General features: G+C 39.2%; 1 protein-coding gene across 3 annotated transcripts in view; it reads right to left on the bottom strand.

The window, feature by feature from the left end:
- The window catches only part of paqr3a (progestin and adipoQ receptor family member IIIa), a 28,120-nt gene extending 12,745 nt beyond the window's left edge, over positions 1-15,375 (bottom strand). The window contains exons 1-8 of one of the 3 annotated variants that reach the window (XR_014595655.1): positions 15,220-15,375; positions 13,067-13,283; positions 11,735-11,897; positions 10,189-10,344; positions 5,429-5,626; positions 3,827-3,917; positions 3,119-3,310; positions 2,270-2,398 (exon numbers count right to left, since the gene is read on the bottom strand). Coding sequence is in view for 2 of the 3 variants with exons in the window: in XM_083979934.1 (XP_083836060.1) it covers positions 3,165-3,310; positions 3,827-3,917; positions 5,429-5,626; positions 10,189-10,344; positions 11,735-11,897; positions 13,067-13,283; positions 15,220-15,280 (1,032 nt within the window). In the remaining variant the exon portion in view is untranslated. Of the gene's footprint in view, positions 1-539; positions 2,399-3,118; positions 3,311-3,826; positions 3,918-5,428; positions 5,627-10,188; positions 10,345-11,734; positions 11,898-13,066; positions 13,284-15,219 lie in introns of those variants that run through there. The other 2 variants (XM_083979934.1, XM_083979935.1) reach the window with 2 other exon arrangements.
- Positions 15,376-20,791: the final 5,416 nt, after the last annotated feature.

The raw sequence follows: 20,791 nt of genomic DNA, 5'->3' as shown, positions 1-20,791 counted from the left end.
TTGTCAACTTTAATCCATCTTTTAATGACATGATTATCAGGTTTTAAGTCTTTTTTTGGGGGGTTTGTTGACAGAAACAAGATAAATTGTTCATAAAGGGAAAAAGAAAAACAAACAAATCCTTGTGATGCCATTTTCAGGTCATTTGTTTCCATGACAGCACTTGACTTCCTCCCTGAACTCGTTCTGTGTTTTTTTTCTTCTCTCCGTCGACGGCCTTAAGCATTTTACCTTCACCACCACTGGCACATTGGTTTGAATGAGACCTGCAGGTTGCTGTGTTTTCACCATTGGAACCATTTGATACAAATAGTTTACCTTTTTTTTTTTTCTCCACCAGGGTTAAATCTTATATTGTATTTATCATGCTTTATGCTGTTTGATGCAATAAATAAGATTCATCTCAGTGCAGCTGTAAAGTGGAATTTGAAAACAAAGCAGTGCGACACTTGTTGAAACAATACAGATCAAGTTTAATTTTATTTTAGAGTCGAGTACAGCGGTTTGATTCGCCGCTCACGTATGAAAAGTCCAAGATACAAAACTTCTGCTGCTACAAAACGAGCCTCAAGACACAGAAGAGCTCATCATCGAAGACAGACAAGACGTGTTTCCAGAGAAAAATCTTTACAGAGCAGGTTTTATAACGAATAACTTAAAACACACAAAAAAACCACAGAGAGAGAGAGAGTCTGCAACTGTTAACACTAAAAAAAACATTAAATATCACAGAAAAACAAATGACTTTCATTCCAAAATAGAAACTACCATGCAGCTGTGATTACGTGGTGACAACGAAGCTTTAAGACTTTTGTATTTTCTTAAATTTGAGCGTGGATTTTGTTGCATTTTGGAATGAAGGAAACATTGCACATCACCCTAAATGAGCTGGAGAACATGTACTCGTCTGAAAGTAAAAAAAAAAACACAGTCCAGGCAGAAGCAGCACGTTGTTTATACCTGGACTAAAATCGATAAAGTAAAGTTTGAGTTTTACAGAGGGGGAAACACTGCTGCAACCTTTCAAAACAACGCAGACAACACAGAATAAAATCCATCGATTTGAGCAGTGATGATAAAAATGATGAAATATAAAACACTTTAAATTCAAGTTAGGCAGCAGGAGCTTTTTTTGTTGCTAAGTTTATCATCCAAACAAGGTCCTTTTACTTTTACTTCTTCTTTCCAGTGTGTTGAACTGATGCTTAAGCTTAAAACTAACAAACAGGCAGCATATCTCCTCTACTTTTATCTATTTAACTAACCTACTGCACGTACAAGAGGCTAATTAATTAATGTTACTGATAGTGTCATCATTCAACATCAGTGTTTTAAAGGTTATTATTATAGGACTGGGACACACACGGTCTCACTAGCAGCCTCTAGAGGCCGAGCTGCGTCTTCACACCCAAACACTGACCACTGACAAATCCCCATTTAACTGAACAGCTTTAACCTTTAACCAGCTGTAAAAAAAAGAAATAATAATAAATACATAGTGGACGCTTTAAGTCGTCCTGTGCAGCTCTGACCGACGCATCAAGTTTGAAAAAAACAACATTCAACAGTGGAGCGTCAGGTGTGCGACCGACATACTGTACCTGGATTCACCATCATGTGACTCAAAAAACAACCTGTTGTTCGTCTCGCTCAGTGGAAAAAGAAACATAAACATCCACACTGTTCCCAACTACAGGATAAAAAAAAAACTAAATGTGAAGAAAGAAGCTGCTGAAGAGAAAAATGTCACGTGTCTTTGGTTTTTCTATCTAAAACACTGAAGATACTGATCAGAGAGAAATGTTACAGCTTATACACACTACCGTCTGATTGTTTTCACCTGAAACATGTCGCTTTTCCCTTTTAAAGTCTTTTTTTTTTTTTTTTTTTTACGTGATTGATTAGTGAAGGAGGCTCAAAGCATCAAATTCTTTTAAAAACTTCTGATTTTCGTGGGGAAACATTTCAAATAAATTAAAATTAGAGAAAAAAAAAAGGTGTTAGATTTGAAATTTTAGGGGCAAAACTGTACAAAAGTTCAGTTAATTTAATTTTTTGCCAAAAGCTACATGATGTTTTATTTACAGGCACTTTAAACACATTTGTAGGATCTTATTAAATATATACTATATATATATATAAAAAAAAAAAAGATAAGAGAGAAGAGAAGAAACTGCTACTCGAGTGAAGCTGCTGTGATTTCTACAGAGGAACAGTGACGAAGTTTGAACTTGAACGCAGCGCGACGGTGACGAGCTGCTTCACTCACACTCGTTTCCTCCGTCGTCACGGAGACTCACAGGTAAGAATACGTGATGATGATGCTGCTGCTGCGATGGACTGAGAGCCTGGCGTTCCCCCGGGCTTCCATCCAATGCATGCTGGGATACGATGCAGCCTAAAGAGAGACAGAAAAACAGGTTGACTGATGATGAGAACCATTGATAAAACAGGGTTGCAATATTCCGGGAATTTTCAAAGTTGGAAACTTTCCATGGGAATTAACAGGAATATATGGGAATAAATCTGAAATGTACAAAATTGAAGGTTGGCCTTTAACAGGGAACTTAAATATAGTTGGGGGAAATATATTGTAGTATATTGAAGTACACTTGAATATCTATGCTATTCCTATTCACATGCACACAGCACACTGCTTACTGCAGGGGGGGGGGGGGGGGGGGTAATATTTTACTCAACATTCATGTTTTTTGTTTTTCAGTAAAAGAATTGATTGTTCATACAAGAATTAAAACTTGATAAAGTTCTACTCACAAATAAATCTGTTGAAATGTCATGTTTTTTAATTGTATTACTTTGCATGGATGCCTGCTTATGATAAAAAAAATATTTACATTTATGTTTGGATATGATTGTTTAAATTACCCCCAATTTCCAGTTTGTTCCCATAGAATACCAATAATTCCCATAAATTCCCATGGAAAGTTTCCAATTTGGAATATTTACAAAATTCCCCTGCTTAACTTCCCATTGAAAGTATCTGAAAATTTACTGGAAATGTTCCCAACCCTTTGCAATCCTAATCAAACATAAGAGCGTTGGTGTCTCCGTCAGCTCAGACAGAGTCAGTCGGTGGCACGGCTGCTTTAGTTCTCACCGTCCAGGGGGGCGTTGGAGGACTCCCATGATGCTCGGCGGCGACCCTAGGCGTGCTGCGGCGCGGCGTCGGGGCAGGGCTGGCTGTGTCGGTACTCCATGATGAAGCCCGCCGTCTGGTGCCACCAGTAGAACATCAGCACCAGCAGCATGTGCCACACCTGGTGGCTGGAGCCCAGGTAGTTGAGCTGACCTGCAGACACATACACACAATCACTTACTCCAGAGCATTAAAGGGATAGTTCACCATTTTGTCAAATTGGCCCATTGCCATAATCCCTATAGTCATAGCAGTAGGTTTGTTTCCTTTAATTGTCGGTGCAAGCTATTTTTAGAACGGCGGAGCAGAGCCGCGAGCTGCTCAGAGCTACGCTACGGAGGCTAATGGGATTTCTTGGTTTCCCTCATCAAACTCATCAAATACACAATCCAACAACTCCACAAAGCTCTGGTGGATAAGTTGAAAAACCAAGAAATCCCATGAGCCTCCGTAGCGTAGCTCTGAGCAGCTCGTGGCTCTGCTCCGCCGTTCTAAAAATAGCTTGCACCGACAATTAAAGGAAACAAACCTACTGCTATGACTATAGGGGTTATGGCAATGGGCCAATTTGTCGAACTATCCCTTTAAATTGTTCTAAACTAAAGAGTCAAAACTATGAGTGAAAAAACAAAACGACAGAGAGAAGGAAATAAAAACTCTGTGTGTCACCTGGGAAGTAGCGTTCAGGGACTTTGGAGACGTAGAAGATGAGAGCTAACGCTGCGATGAAGTACATCCCCAGGACACGAGGAACAAAAGCCTGAAACACAGAAGATTAAAAAGATTTAAAACACTAACAACAACACATTTATATAAAAACAGCTGAATCATTTTACTCTCACAACTATTAAAGCTTTGTTTTAGGTGAATGATGATCAATATTGCCTTTGTTTATAATGTTGATTTATAGTTTTTTTTAAACAGGAGCTTCTCCTCTTTTCCTTCTCTCATGTCTGCATCATAGTGAAAATACTCACAACTTCATGATAATTCACCCATGTATTTATAATATATCACTAATCTGACATTAACAGAAATGATACTTTCAGGTGTTGACATTTCAACTTGTTTAACGTCACTTGGTGCGTGGTTGTAGTAACCAGTGTTTCTTCTCAAATCTCATTCAGAACTTTATTCATTTATTCATGTTTCTGTCAATGTTTTTTTTCCATTTTTGTTTTATAACCAACAGGGTTAAACTGAACCAGATGATGAAATGCTTCCTAATACATGTGATCCAGGTTGAGTTCAGGTTCAGGTTCTTTATTTGTCATTCTACACGTTAAAAACACAGAGAACTAAGTGTTTCTCAAGACCAGTGAGGAAAAAAATAAAAAGAGGAAAATAAATAACCTAAGAGAACCAATATTAGGAACTAAAAGCCTAAGATAATGAATAAATAAATGAAAACACATTGTTAGGCAGCGACATGTTGGGGTAGCGTGCAGTTATAATGTAAAGTGCAGTAACTGACGGTTATCCTGAGTAGGTTAAACTTGCTTCTAGTGATGTCACGATTATAGATTTTCTTGGTACAATTATTGTCAGAGAAATAATCATAGTATTACGATTATCACGATTTTTATGAATCAATACATTTCACAACACTATTAATGTGTAACATCAAATATAGTCAAAAAAGAATTACAGATAATTAATATAGGACCAGTTATTAATCCCCAGAGGGAAGTGTTTGAAATATTCAAGTCATTTATTGTCATCTATACCAAATGTTTAAGCTTATTTTAGTAATTTTTTTAAAAATACAAATGACACGCTAACATTTAAATTCCTACCAATTCAGTGTTACTTTAGATAAATGGACCAGTATCTGTGCATTTTCCTTTACTTTGGTGCACATATGGTGTCGATATGCATCTTTTTTGGAAAGTGACGGTATTTAGGAATCTTTACGATCAATTAATTGTGGCGTTTAATACCGCGATTAATTGTGAAAACAAGTAATCGTGACATCCCTACTTGCTTCACATTACAGGCCTGATGCTGTATCTGCTATTAAGAGCAAAAAACCTTGGAACAGCTGATCAATATCGACGGTGCAGCATCTTCAGGTCTTTCATCAGTGAATCCAAAACATTTCAGAATCTGTTCCTCTTTTATTTTTTTCCTCTCTATAACAACTTATTTTTCAACTAGCAGATGAGCTTTCACTTCAAATGCTGCAGGTTCACACGGCTCAACATCACATTTAACATCAAAATGAACATCAGAATCAGATGGTCGTCGTGGAGCAGACGTGACCTCACCCACCTGGACGAGCTCGGAGGAGAAGCCCCCCGTGATGCAGATCCAGTGGACGGTGGGGACGAGGCCGTAGCCGGCCACCGAGCAGAAGATGAGCGAGCGCAGCTGCTTCCACTGCTTACTGAGGTAATGAGGGTGGATCTGAGCGAAGAAGACGGCCAGGATCATGGCCAGGACCGTCACCAGGTACACCTGCCGCCAGTACTGCAGGGAGAGGAGAGAGGAGAGAGGAGAGAATAAACGTAAACCTTTAAAGGGATAGTTCAACATAGTGGCAAACTGGCCCATTGCCATAATCCCTATAGTCATAGCAGTAGGTTTGTTACCTTTAATTGTCGGTGCAAGCTATTTTTAGAACAGCGGAGCAGAGCCGTGAGCTGCTCAGAGCTACGTTACGGAGGCTCATGGGATTTCTTGGTTTCCCTCATCAAACTCATCAAATACACAATCCAACAACTCCAAAACGCTCTGGTGGACAAGTTGTGACCTGCACATTCACCACGCTATGAGATAATAACACAACGTTACCAGACAGAGTTGTTTTAGAGGGAAATTCATGCAAAACCGCTGATGCACGTTGCCTTCAGGGACAGTTTTTCAGCAAGCAGTCTCTGCATTTGCCTCTAAAACAACTCTGTGTGGTAACGTTGTGTTATTATCTCATAGCGTGGTGAATGTGCAGGTCACAACTTGTCCACCAGAGCGTTTTGGAGTTGTTGGATTGTGTATTTGATGAGTTTGATGAGGGAAACCAAGAAATCCCATTAGCCTCCATAGCGTAGCTCTGAGCAGCTCACGGCTCTGCTCCGCCGTTCTAAAAATAGCTTGCACCGACAATTAAAGGTAATGATCCTACTGCTAAGACTATAGGGATTATGGCAAAGGGCCAATTTGCCAAAACTAAAATATTTGTGTTTTCTGCTTCTTTGTTTTTAGCGTTCAAACTAAATCAACTGACAGTTTGATTGTTTGATTGATCGGTGTCAAATGCCTCATTTCTGATGTTTAAAATGAATTTTTTCTGAACATCTTTTTAGTTGCGATGAGTATTTTCCACTTTATCTTGAATTAAATTACTTGTTTTGCAGCAGGTCTGGACCGCTCTCTGATCCAAATCACATGAGTATTTGTTGGTCATTTTCATTAATTTCACACCCTCCTTCTTTCTCTCTGTCTCTCTCTCTCTTTTTTTTTTTTTAATTAACACCTCAGGCCATTTCATGTATGGCTTTATTTTATTTTGCATCTGCGTAACGGTGATACAACTAATAATCTCTTTGGAAAAAAAGAAGAAAAAAAAAAAACCTGTGAAGATCTGTCCATCTGCTCTGCTACAGTTTCAGCCGTTGTCATCATATATATATTTATATTTATATATATATGTGTGTGTGTGTATGTGTGTGTGTAAAACATAAAGCAGTTGTCATCAGATCTGTAACTACTTGGTATTTAAACTTCTATAAGTAACTGTGTAAAAAAAGAAAAAAAGAAGAAGAGGAAGAAGGAGGAGAAGAAAAAAGTCTGGACGCTCTCGGTCCCTTCTGTCCGTTTGTGTGGATGCAGCCGGCCTTCGTCCAGTCACACGTCCTCATGTGACGAGTCCTGCTGAATTTCACAGTGAATAAATTTGCACCAGGAACAAGGCCCCACTCGGCTGCAGCCAAAAAATGTTTTAACTGAAGCAGCGCTCTCCTCTTTTAACAGACAGCATGTTCCCTCTCCTTCTCCTTCTCTCTCTCGCTCTCTCTCTTTCCTCCAGATCTACATTTTTTTTATTTTTTCCCTCACACAGACAAACTCAAGACAAGACGACGACGACTTTGACTTGCTAAATATAAAAATATCTACTTTTTCTGTAGGGACTTGGCTTTGCCATATAAAGAGTAGAGATGAAGAAGATGAAGCACGAGCCCCAGTCTTGGCAGAGACCAAGGGGGAGGTGGTGGTGGTGGGAGAGAGGGGGGGAGGGGGAGAGGAGGGGGCTTCGCTGAGATGAGATGAGACGGCTCCCAGACTTGCGAACGTCATATGGTGGGGAACAGGAGTGACGGACGGCGCCGTGAACGCAGCCATCTGGTTTGAGCTGGAGCAGATTTCAGCTGCGTTCTGGGGGCAAAATAACCCGGCGCTTCCAACACGCGGGAGGGAAAAGAAAGCAGAAGAGTACGGAGACGACACACACACACACACACACACACACACACACACACACACACACACACACACACACACACACACACACACACACACACACACACACACACACACACACACACACACACACACACACACACACACACACACACACACACACACACACACACACACACACACACACACACACAGCCAAACACTCACACAGAGATAAGGGAAAAAAGAAAAAGAAAAAACATGGTGGTGGTGGTTGTGGGCGGCTGGAATAAGGAGCTGAAACTGGCTGGTTGGTGTCATCATCATCATCATCATCATCATCGTCGTCGTTGTCGAAGGCTGGTTTCCAAACGGCGAAGGTGTCGTGTTGCTTATTCACCGGGAACAATGAGTCAATGTACCGCCGCCGCCGCCGCCGCCGAGCCAGACTGTGACTGTGACTGTGACTGTCGGCGGCTCCACTTCGGCTTTTTATTCAATTAACTGTCTGCTGCTTCACACAGGACGAGGACGAGGACGAGGACGAGGACGCCGCACCGCATCGCACCGCACCGTCCCCGGGGAGATCGTGCACTGCAAAAACTGCAAAATCTTACCAAGAATATTTGTCTTATTTCTAGTCAAAAATGTAATTTCTAGTCAAAACAAATCTAATTATACTTAAAATAAGACTCATCACATTAAAAGTAGCTTGTTTTTTGACACTTTTTCATTCTTTCAAGCATATTGTCACTTGAAATAAGTAGGAAAATCTGATGGTGGTTTTTCTTCCTTATTACAAGCACAAAAAACGTACTTACTACTTATTTCAAGTGAAAATTTGTTTGAAACAAGTGAAAATGATCTAAAAACACGTACATTTTTAGGTGATGAGTCTTATTTTAAGTGGAAAAAGGTTAGTTTTGACTAGAAATGAGACATTTTGACAAGAAGTAAGACAAATATTCATGGGAAGATTTTGAGTTTTTGCAGTGTGGTTAACACACACACACACACACACACACACAACCATCCGTGTGTCGAACTTATTTTAGTTCAGGGGCCACAAACAGCGCAATTTGATCTCCAGTGGGCCGGACCAGTAGAATAATACCATGATAACCTATAAATAAAAATAAATTTGGGTAACCCTTTAATCTACAGGTCGTTAATTATGCAATAATGTCAAGAAATAGACAAGAAATACCAAGTTATTGCATCATAATGTCTAGAAATAGCCCAGAAATATCGACCAATTGCAAGACGACTTTCCCAAAAAATTCAAAGCATGAAAAGCATGTGTAATCTTTAGCCTTTACTAGACTAGCGCTGGACTGTTGCTAAGAAACGCAAACATCAGCCTGAGCCAGCTACTACTCCGGTTTTTTGTCTAAAAGTTTTCTGTCCTCCCCTTTATCCTCCTTTAACAACCACACAATGTTAATTCAAATATTATTTCTGCAAATATTTTCATCTTTGTAAAAGTTTGACACAATCTAAGAGAGTTACCGACTGTTAATTTAAGGCTAATTAACAGTTAATAGGACACTCGTCACGCGGAGTGATACATGTAGGTAAAAGTCACAGTGGAAACCAACAGTGGCGTATTTTTTTATATCACATTCGTAGGAAATAAAAACATAAATATCTGAGGGTTTCTTTGACAAAGTGTGTGACTAATCCGTCAGTAGCCTTTAACTTTAATCTGCTTTCAATTAAAACGTCTTTGCAAATGTTTTGGCATCAAGAGACAGTGACACATAGATTTATTTACATATTCAAAGGCTGAGCTACATTTTTCTCCTGAATAGAGTTTGACGTTTTGTTCTATAGTTGGCACAACGCTGATAACAGTAAGACATGAGGCACTTTGTCTGCCATCTGATTCAATCAGTAGCAATTGTGGTGTTTGATTATTTATTTCAACTTCTGTTTTTAATGTTTTCATGCTCCGTTCTTGTTTTTGAGATTATTTCTTTGATGATTTTGCTTTTACTTGACAGCAGACAGGAGCGTGTACAATGCATCTACTGCTGCTGCGACACCATCTTTACTTTAGCAGGGTTCCTACAGCTTAAGCCAAGTTAAATTTAAGACTTTTAAAGACTTTTTTAAAGCCACTTGAAATTAAATTTAAGACCGACTTCATAATAAACATAAATGCAGAAAAAAAAAGAAAAACACCACATCAATTACATAGGGTTGGGGACAATTTTACCCACTTTCCTATGTGATCCAAGGTAAAGTGACTGCTACATGAACATTGGATTGTGTCTCTTTCCAGCTGTCCTTTCAAAATAAATGCATAAAAAGTCCGGAAAAAAAAAAAACACTGACTCGGGAGCTGGTGGCGGTGAGAAATTTAGCATTGACGGCCGCCACTAAAACTTCTCTATGCCGGAATGTTACCAATTATTTTGAGATTTGAGACTAATAACAACCATAAAATCCCACTTACCATGTGTTAACATTTTTAAGACTTTTGAAAAATTGATTTAAGACATTTTAATGCCAATTCAGGCCTTGTTTTTAGATTAATGAATTCAATGCCTTTTAAGACTTTTTAAGGATCCGTAAGAACCCTGTTTAGGGATCAATGAGGTTTGCCTGAGGTGGATGAGAGACGGTGAACTTACGTTGTTGCAGTAGAAGGTGTAGAAGACTCCGGGGACGTAGCAGCCCAGGATGCCGATGGAGATACCGGCGTAATCCAGCGCCAACCAGCGGCGGCTGGTCTTCTCTGAGCGGTGGCAGCAGAACAGGTGGTAGCCCACCGAGCACAGCATACACAGCTGAGTGACCAAAGGAATAAACACACACAGTCAGACATTACAGCAGCAGAGACATGAGATATTAGGGCTGGGACGATATGCTTTTCTCCCGATTCGATACTTTTTGGGTGCCAATTCGATTTAAATTCAATTGCGATTCTTTGATTTTTTTGTTTGCTTTTTTAACATCAGCCCATGTGAAAAAGGTTGAATGATGATGATGATGATGTCTACAGACTAAATCGGGAGCCATATTCTGCGCTGGTTCACCTGCAGCTCCACCTGCAGCTGCACAAACATACAGTATAGAGTATTTTAATCTTATCAGTTAACGGTTATTAATCGGTTAACGAGCGTCGGTTATCTGAGCTCGCTGCAACGCTGTGTATGGAAGCCTGTGAGGGCGTGCAGAGAGACAGAGGAAACGTTAATAAAAAATCTATTTTTGAAGTTTATGAATCGATTCAGAATCGTAGAGGATAAGAGTTGCGATTCTTACATGAATCAATGTTTTCCCCACCCCTATGAGATATACAAAAAAAGATAAAGAAACATGTTTAGTTATTCAATTTCATTTTAAAATCCACTGATTTCTCATAGATGTGACGACTCTGGTTGTCAGGACCTGTTTATTCACAATCTGCGAAAAATATCTGCTAATATTGTCAATAAGGTCTGATTTTCTTGATCACACTGATCAACACTAGGTTACAACACCTCGCTGTAACTGAGCATTAAAAGCAGAACACTATTTATTCCTTTGCTGTGTAAAATTACTCCCACACAACCAACATTTTTCACTCACTTCAGTTTAACTTTAACAAACTGAACGTGAGCGCACACTCTTGCATTTCAGCAGAGTCACTTCCCCCCAAAAAAGAGGAAAAAAAAAAAACAGGCTTTTCCTCTGATCAGCACAATCTGCCTCTGAACAGATAAACATCGGCCAATGGCCATCAGTATTTTCCGATGGCCGATGTCAGTCAACAAGGCGAATATCAGTCGATACTGGTGTTCATCTGATGCATTGGTGCATCCCTACCAAAAACTAAACCTCCAATTTGAAACAAATACTTAGAATTCAGTCTCAAAAACTGAGAAAAACAATTAAAACCATTTGAGTGGTGAATTTAAAAAAGTATATAGAAACATTGTTGTTGATTGTTGTTGTTTTCTGTTGTGTGCTATGCTAAGTAATGCATTGCATTGCACTTATGCTACAGCCTGAGTTGTCAATGCTTGTCATGTTGTAGTATTGTGTGTTGGATGTTGTACGTACAGAATGACAATCAATTTCCCTTAACAGGGATTAATAAAGTAAACCAACCAGTGTAAAAGCTCCCAGCTGTCTTATCTCAATAGTAATATCAGCCAAGTGGGTAAACTGGAGGATGTGACATGATGACCGTACCTGGAAGCAGAAGAGGCCGATGGAGTAGATGACATAATCCTCTCTGGAGGCGCCGAAGCCCGGCAGCACCGAGGCCATGTTGTACACCCCGAGAAAGAAGAAGAGCAGGAAGCCCAGCAGGTGGCTCCAGATGTTCACCGTCTCATTGGATAGAATGAAGAGGCTGCAAAGAGGGTTTTTTTTTTTTTTACAAACTTAATAGGGATAGCTCAACATTTTGGCAAATTGGCCCATTGCCATAATCCCTATAGTCATAGCAGTAGGTTCGTTACCTTTAATTGTCGGTGCAAGCTATTTTTAGAACGGCGGAGCAGAGCCGTGAGCTGCTCAGAGCTACGCTACGGAGGCTAATGGGATTTCTTGGTTTCCCTCATCAAACTCATCAAATACACAATCCAACAACTCCAAAACGCTCTGGTGGACAAGTTGTGACCTGCACATTCACCACGCTATGAGATAATAACAGAACGTTACCAGACAGAGTTGTTTTAGAGGGAAATTCATGCAAAACCGCTGATGCGCGTTGCCCTCAGGGACAGTTTTTCGGCAAGCAGTCTCTGCATTTACCTCTAATTTTGATTCTTTGATGCAGAAAAGTTTTAAACTAATTCACTGATTGTCAGTAGTTAAACTTGGTTGGTTCTAAGAAAGCAATAGAAACACATTTCACGTCATTTGCACTATTGAAGGAAAACATCTTGCCAAATGCATCTGATGCATTGCACATACGCTCTTTTTTTCTTTTTTGCACTGTGTCTTGAGGTCCTTTTTATGCACTTTTAATAACTCATCTGTTTTTAAATGCTGTTGATTTTTTTTTTACATTTATTTTTATTGTTATGTCTTATATGTGTTTGTGTTACTGTGTTATGTGTTTTATGTGGGAGTGGAGAGAAAACGAAAACGATAATTTCCCCTCATGTTTTTACATGCTGTGCAAATGACAATAGAGCCTCTATAAGTCTATTTTTGAGGTTGCATCTCTGAAGAAAATGAATTAAAAACAACAGAATAAAAACACAGTGTTTTGTTTTCATGCACTGTTGAAATGAAATCCTCCTCCTCTTGTGTTGTAGTATTATACAAATAGTCTCCTGTACTTTGAGTGTGGTCTGACAGGATGAAAATGCTGATCTAAATTATATTACAAAAAAAAAGAGCTAACCACCACAACGTTGACTCGGCACTTTGACTTCCCTGAGGAGCGACCAAGAAAGAAAGAAATGCGTTTCCTCCCCCTCCGTTGGGAAATGTAATAAGAGTCTTACAAGAGTAGAGCTGATTAATTAATTAATTAATTCATTAATTAATAAATAAAGAGCCTCCTCTCACCTCTTGATGCAGAGCCTGGAGGGCAGGTAGGCTCTGTATCCGTCCGTGATGTACGGGTTCTCCCTCAGGAACACGGGGATCTGCTCGTAGGTGTAGAGCCGGATCCCTCGGGGCACCAGCACGGGCCAGTACTGATACCCGCCCAGCTCGATGTAGTGCGCCGTCTGGGCGTTCTTCTGCCCCTTCTGAGGCATGGCTGCTTTAGTGTGACCTGAAGCTGAGGAGGAGTCACATCACATCAGATCCAATTAACACTGTAAACTTACACAGCAAAGTCCAATTAACCATTAAGAGCACAGTGGGCGATGCAGTTACTGTATATCTGTTTACACAAGCTGCTGCAGCAGGTAAAGGAGGTTTTGGAGCAGGAATGAGTGAAACTGAACCTTTAATGACAGTAAAATGTAAAAAGAAAAGTTGATTCTCTCCATATTCATCTGATGAGACTACAGAAACTCATATCTGCTGGCTGACATTACTGTAAAGCTGCAGACAGCAACTTGTCCCTTGTGAAATGCACCAAATATACAGTAGCATTGTGCAGAAGTTTGGCCGCCCCTGGTCAAACTTTCTGTTAATGTGAACGAATAAAGCAAGTGGAAGATGAAATGATCTCCAAAAGGCAAAAAGTTAAACATGAAACACTCTTCTGCAATATTTTAAGCAATATCAGTGTATTATTTTTGTTTTCTACAGTTTAAGAGTGGAAAAAGGGGAAACAAAGCAGCAGCCTGCAAAAGAATGGGAAACCCAGAAGACTTGAGCTCTCACATAACTTTGACCAAGGTATCAGACAAGATATTTACAATATATAGGCCTACACACTGTGATAGTTTCATTTTGAACAAGTAAAAGATTTCTTTAAAAATTAAATGTTTAAAATGTAAAGGGAATGTGTCATCTGTAACGTTATGCCTTTTGGAGATCATTTCATCTTCCACTTGCTGAATTGTTCACATTAACAGACATTTTGACCAGGGGTGCCCAAACTTTTGCGTGATACTGTATGTCACCTATGTGCAATATTCCCTTCTACTATAATCATATAGCCTAAAAGATTAATCCCATTATATAATCCCATATTATGGGATTATATATTATCCCAGAATGTATAATGTTATTATATATTAGGTATATTGTGCCATTACACTATGCTATATCTTGTATTGCCCTATATTATATTACATTACCGTCACATTATATTAGGTTCAACGATATTGCACATCATATCATAATGTCTTGTATTACCTTATCTTATCTCGCATTATCTTGTCACATTACATGATCTTAAATTATATTGCACAATACTATGTGAATACATATCATCTTATTGCAGATAAATGCAAACAATTATTATTTATTATTTTCTTTCTTTTCTCTTCTATACTTTCTTTACTTATTTTTATTGTATCATCTATTATAAATGTATATAATACCACCCCACCTGCCTCTCATCTACACACACAAACACACACTAACTTCACGTTGTTTCCTGTTGTAAATTGTACTGTTTGTATGTTTAGTCCATGTGTTGTAACGTATTTGACCCTTATGTCACCTTGTCTATCACTTAACTTCACCAATAAAGGAAAGAAAGAAAGAAAGAAAGAAAGAAAGAAAGAAAGAAAGAAAGGATAAATCCCAAACTCTGTTTAGAAACGTCACAATTTTCTACCTTATCTTACATATCAACAGTCACTGAGCTCTTTTAGAAGTTTTAAACATCCAAGCTTTAATTCAATAAGCAGCTTATAAACCAAACCTAATCTTAATGTACATTATTACGAATAGTTAACCTTTACCGTTAGTATTTACACACCAATTACTGTTTTATTTTATAGTTTCTCAGTCAGGCACACAGTGACACAGAGGAGAAGCAGTGAAGTTTCAGATTTGTTGACATAATAAGGTGTTTGTTTTGTAAAGATTATTAAAAGACCGACTGTTTCTAAAGCGACAACTGAAACAGAAACTATTTTAAAAGAAGTCTTATTAATATAAATAACAATAGTATTGACAAAGTCGGGTTTAAAATGACACAGTTTCCATAGCGGGTTTTGCCAACTAGTGGTTTAACTAACGGGGCTAACTGACGCTGCTAACGCTGCGTCGCTTAATGGTTTAAATTCATTACAATAAAACGGCGCACTTACCCTTTAACTTGCTGTATGTGCAGTGCGCGTCATTCTGCGGCTTGTAGTGCGTGCTACGCATTTGTAAACATAAGTTAACACTGACTTTACAAAAAACAACGAAATGTTTTTATCAAGTTTCTCTCCGCTACAACATCTTCCAAATCACCATTGACGTCATCAGTAATGGACCCCGGCCCGGCGGTGAGTGCGTCCAAGGAGCGCCTGAGTAAAAAACAACACAAAACTAATGAAAACCACGATGTATGGAGTTACTTTTGTATCAAATAAATAGAAAACAAAACCTCTTATTATCTCTCAAATTCTTATATTTGTTTGATATTGAATAAGTATTGTTTGAATTCTTTTGACACAAATTTAATTGAAGCTAACAGTGAGAGGAAAAATACTGACACTGAGAAAGAAGCAAACTGTAAACTTTTACAGGGGTCATTCCTATGTTCCCACAGCCTCCTGTTCCCACATTTCTAACTTTTGTTGTCACTGAAAATTAGGCCCTATGTAACTATGTTCCCACAGCCCTTTGGTCCCACCATTGGTTGGGTTTAGGCAATGAAGAAAAGAGTTGGTTAAGTTTAGTAAAAAGACCAGGTAGAGGCTAGACAGGCCAGATAGATAGAGTCCAGATAGGTAGAGAGAGTCCAGTGGAAACATAGGGCCTAATTTTGAGAAAAATCTTAGAGCTGTGGGAACATAAGGCCGTGGGAACATAGGCATGGACCCAACTTACACAGCAAGTCCAATAAACCATTAAGAGCATGGTGGGTGATGCAGTTCCTATCTGTTTACACAAGCTGCTGCAGCAGGTAAAGCAGGTTTTGGAGCAGGAATGAGGAGTGAAACTGAGCCTTTAATGACAGTAAAATGTAAAAAAGAAGAAAAAAGCCGATTCTCGCCATCTGATGGGACAACAGAAACTCATATCTGCTGACATTACTGTAAAGCTGCAGACAGCAACTTGTCTCTTGTTAGATGCACCAAATATAGGCTACAGCGGCATTGTGCAGAAGTTCGGGCACCCCTGGTCAAACTTTATGCAAAGATACTATAGAAGTTTTGTTTGAATTCTTTTGACACAAATTTAATTGAAGGTAACAGTGAGAGCGAAAGAGAAAGAAGCAAACTGTTAACCAGCAAGTCCAATTAACCAAACAGCAAAGGTAAACAAAAACGCATGTTATCAAAAAAAAAAGTAGAATACAGATATTTTTACATAAAAACAAATAACTTGTTTTCAAGTTATACATTTTGGTTTTGAGATTACATTTTGTTTTGTTTTTGCTTCAGTGAGTTTATTCTCTCTTAAATTAAGTTTTATTCTTTCTCAAGCTCTTAATTTTTGTTTGACATTGAAGAGGTTTTATTGGGTTTGATTTGATACAAAAGTTATTCCATAACGACCCAACTGACAGCTCCAGGAAAAAAGAAGTAAATGATTCATATTTTCTCTCCATTTCTGTTTGAGCATACAAAAGCTACATTTATAATTAGCCTACAACTTATTTGTAATCGTTACAACCACTAGCTATGTATTTATATAAATAAAAGAGAAAAAAAAGAAGTGAATTCATATTTAAAAATATTACATACATTTAAAAATACATGTATAGGCATTAGGCAATATAATAAGTTTGCAGTTTCTAAAGCTGATAGCAACCCCCATCCATCCATCCATCCATCCATCCATCCATCCATCCATCCATCCATCCATCCATCATATTGCTTAAACCTTCTGAGGGCGAGAGGTGAGATCCGCCCTGGACAGGTCGACTGTAGATCACAGGTCTGACATAATATAGAGATAAACAACTGTTCACACTCGTTCACCCACACACCTGCAGGTAAATTAAGCACAAGCCCCCATGCCGTGTTATTATTACCATCATCTCCACTCATTTTGACCTCTTGTGTGTGTGTGTGTTTGCCTTTTAACTGCTATAGAGTCTGATCTGAACTGAACGTGTTGTATGTGATGTTATGTTATGTTGTGTTGTGAATGCACTGCAGCCCTAGAGACCTTGAAGTGTGACATGATTGATACAGCGAGCTCCTAACTGGATGCTGCTGCTGCTGCTGCTGCTGCTGCTGCTGCTGCTGCTGGGTGGTGCCGGTGTGGCCTGTGTTGTTGGATGCATATAGGGTTGCAAAAGTTGGAAACTTTCCATGGGAATTAACTGCAATATATGGGAATTAACGGGAATTAACAGAAATAAATCCAAAATTTACAAAGTTGAAGGTTGGCCCTTAACAGGGAACTTAAATATAGTTGGGGAAAATATATTGTAGTATATATTTTTTTCCAACTTTTTTTTATTGGGTTTTGCAGATGAGTACAATTGAATTTACATTTACAAAGAGTAAAGTAGTAATTTTTTTCTTATAGAAAAAACACAAACAACAGAAAACAAAAGTGGTCATTGAAGTATTGCTGCATACCCGAACAACTCACAGAACTAGAACAGCCATAAAAAAAAGAAAAAAGAAAAAAAAAGAAATAAAATAAATAATAAAAAAAAAGGTATGACTAGGACATTAATAGACATTAAATATATTGTAGTATATTGAAGTACACTTGAATATCTATGCTATTCCTATTCACGTGCACACAGCACACTGCTTACTGCAGGGCTATACATTTATGTTTGGATATGATAGGTTGTTTAAATTACCCCCAATTTCCAGTTTATTCCCATAGATTACCAATAATCCCCATGGAAAGTTTCCAATTTGGAAAGTTTCTGGAAATTTACCGGAGATTTACTGGAAATTTTCCGCCCCTTTGCAACCCAATAGATGCATACAGTAGGGCCGGCTCAGCTCTCAGTCTCCTGGCTGTCGTCCCGCTGCTGCAGTGAGGAGTCGCTGTGTTACATCCTCTCCTGTCTGTCGCTAACTGTCACCGGGAATCCTCGTCAGGGCGACGCCGTGTGCACAGACCTCTCAGGTGTGAGAGAGGGAGAGAGAGACACGCTGGAGGATTCCCTCAGGAGCGAAGTCACACTCGGTTCCTCCCTCTGCTGTTTACACCCCCACTTTAATTGCCTCATTCTCAAGTGGAAGTGTGTTCTTCATTATCACTTCTAATACACCTCTCAGCACATCCACCCTGGCAAAGTGTCAGCTGCCAAGTTAAGATAGTAACTTGTGCGTGCAAGGGCAAACAACAAGAAGCTCCTGCTGCTGCAGTCGCTGCTTGACTTAGTTATTAATTGATTTTGTGGGCTTACAGTTGGCAGCAATGTGCTACAAATGATTTTAATGGGAAACTGTTATAGGAATAAGCAAAACACATTGAAGAAAATGGAGAAACATGTATTTTCCTTTGACTATATTTACCTGAAATGTCTGATGATGAACTGACGTCAGTTGTTTTTCTTTTTCTTTAACAACAAAGGGCAGAAATTAAGGAGCTTGTAGGCTACTGTATGTTTTCACTTATGAAGAGGGGATACAATCCAAAACAAAGATAAACAGGCCCTGTTGTCCTCCTGGGTCAAGGAAGAAAGGAAGGAAGGATGGAAGGACAAAGGGAAAGATGGGAGGAGAGAAGGAAGGGAAAAAAGAAGGAAAGTAAGATGGAGGGAGGGAACACATTGGGTCAATTGGGTCAAAAAGGAAGGAAGAAGTAAGGACAAAGGGAAGGAAGGCAGGGAAAAAGGATTGTGGAAAGAAGGAAGGAAAAAGGGAAGGAAAGAAACATGGAGGGATAGGGAACAGATTCGTTCAAGGAAGGAAGAAGAAGGAGGGAAGACGGGAAAGAAGGAAGGGAAAGGGGAAGGGAAGAAAGATGGAGGGATAGGGAAAAGATTTGTTTAAGGAAGGAAGAAGAAGGAAGGAATAAGGGAAAGAAGGAAGGGAAAGGGAAGAAAGATGGAGGATAGGGAACAGATCAGGGCAATTGGATCAAAAGAGGAAGGAAGAAGTAAGGACAAAGCGAAGGAAGGAAGGATTGTGGAAAGAAGGAAGGGAGAAAGGAAAGAAAGATGGAGGGAGGAAACAGATTCGTTCAAGGAAGGAAGAAGAAGAAGGGAAAGAAGGGAGGAAAGAAGGTAGGGAAAAGGGAAGGAAAGAAAGATGGAAGGATAGGGAACAGATTCATTCAAGGAAGGAAGAAGAAGGAGGGAAGAAGGGAAAGGGGAAGGAAAGAAAGATGGAGGGATAGGGAACAGATCAGGTCAATTGGATCAAAAGAGGAAGGAAGAAGTAAGGACAAAGCAAAGGAAGGAAGGAAGGATTGTGGAAAGAAGGAAGGGAGAAAGGAAGGACATGAAAGATGGGGGGAGGAAACAGATTCGTTCAAGGAAGGAAGAAGAAGGAAGGAAGAAGGGAGGAAAGAAGGAAGGGAAAAGGGAAGGAAAGAAAGATGGAAGGATAGGGAACAGATTCATTCAAGGAAGGGAGAAGAAGGAGGGAAGAAGGGAAAGAAGGAAGGGAAAGGGAAGAAAGATGGAGGATAGGGAACAGATCGGGCAATTGGATCAAAAGAGGAAGGAAGAAGTAGGGACAAAGCAAAGGAAGGAAGGAAGGATGGAGGAAGAGAAGAGAATAGATTGGGCCAATTTGACCCAGAATGACAACAGGAGGGTTAAATTAATAATATCCTCAAACTGGGGATGCAGCTCTTATTGTTTTGGTGTTTGGCAATGATACCATTAAGTCTTATGGGGGAAAAACATGAAGAGACAATCAAACAGGACGTAAACAAACCAACAGCTGAGTCAGATGTTTGGAGACGAAGTCAACAGTCCCTCATCACACAACAAAACAGGACATCAGTGTGTGAAGTGTGTGTTAAAACACAGACACAGGAGTTAAAGTACAGACATGGATCCATTCAGTGAAGAATAAAACAGAGTATTATTGATCAATAAGGCAGCAGGACTCTCATAAAGCTGAGGAGTCGACTCATTCCCTCGAAACCTCTCATACAAACAAAGGACACAGACCGGTCAGTTACATTTACACCATGTAATGACAACCACGAGATAAAGTCCACGAGATGCTTATTATTATTTTTTATATCTATTTATAGCTTACATCTGTAAACATAAAGAACCAAACCACGTGAAGCCCATGACGTCTTTCAGCATAAAACAGGATGAGGAGAACAATGGGCTTCTTGAACGTACAACAAAAAGCTCATTCATGTCTAAAGGCCTCACACTCAGTATCTAACAATGTTACTTCCACATTTTGTATGAAAATTGATAAACTTGGCGTTAAATTTAGTATTATTGTCAAATGACAACAGGCAGAAAAACAAAAAGTTAGCATCACCATCAGCTTGTCACCACATAAGCTGGAAAAATGGACAATTAGCCTAATATAACGAAACAAAAACATAATGATTTTGTAGTTGTAAATGTTTAGATTTAAATGCAAACAATGTGTAACATTTTATTTTAACACTTTAAAAGGTGTACAAGCTTACTTACAGCAAACATGTAACATGCACCAAAACAAGTTAGCTGCTGCTACGTAGGCTAGTTATTGTTAGCAATAGCCTACTCTTTTGACAACACTCCAGGTGTTTTTTTTTTTTTTACACATAGGGCCTACAAACAGCAAAGGA

Source organism: Trachurus trachurus, assembly GCF_905171665.1.
Source record: "Trachurus trachurus genome assembly, chromosome: 9".
In the NCBI taxonomy this organism is placed as follows: Eukaryota; Metazoa; Chordata; class Actinopteri; order Carangiformes; family Carangidae; genus Trachurus; species Trachurus trachurus.
The sequence above is the reverse complement of the archived record's forward strand: the minus strand, read 5'-3'. Positions and strand labels throughout refer to the sequence as shown.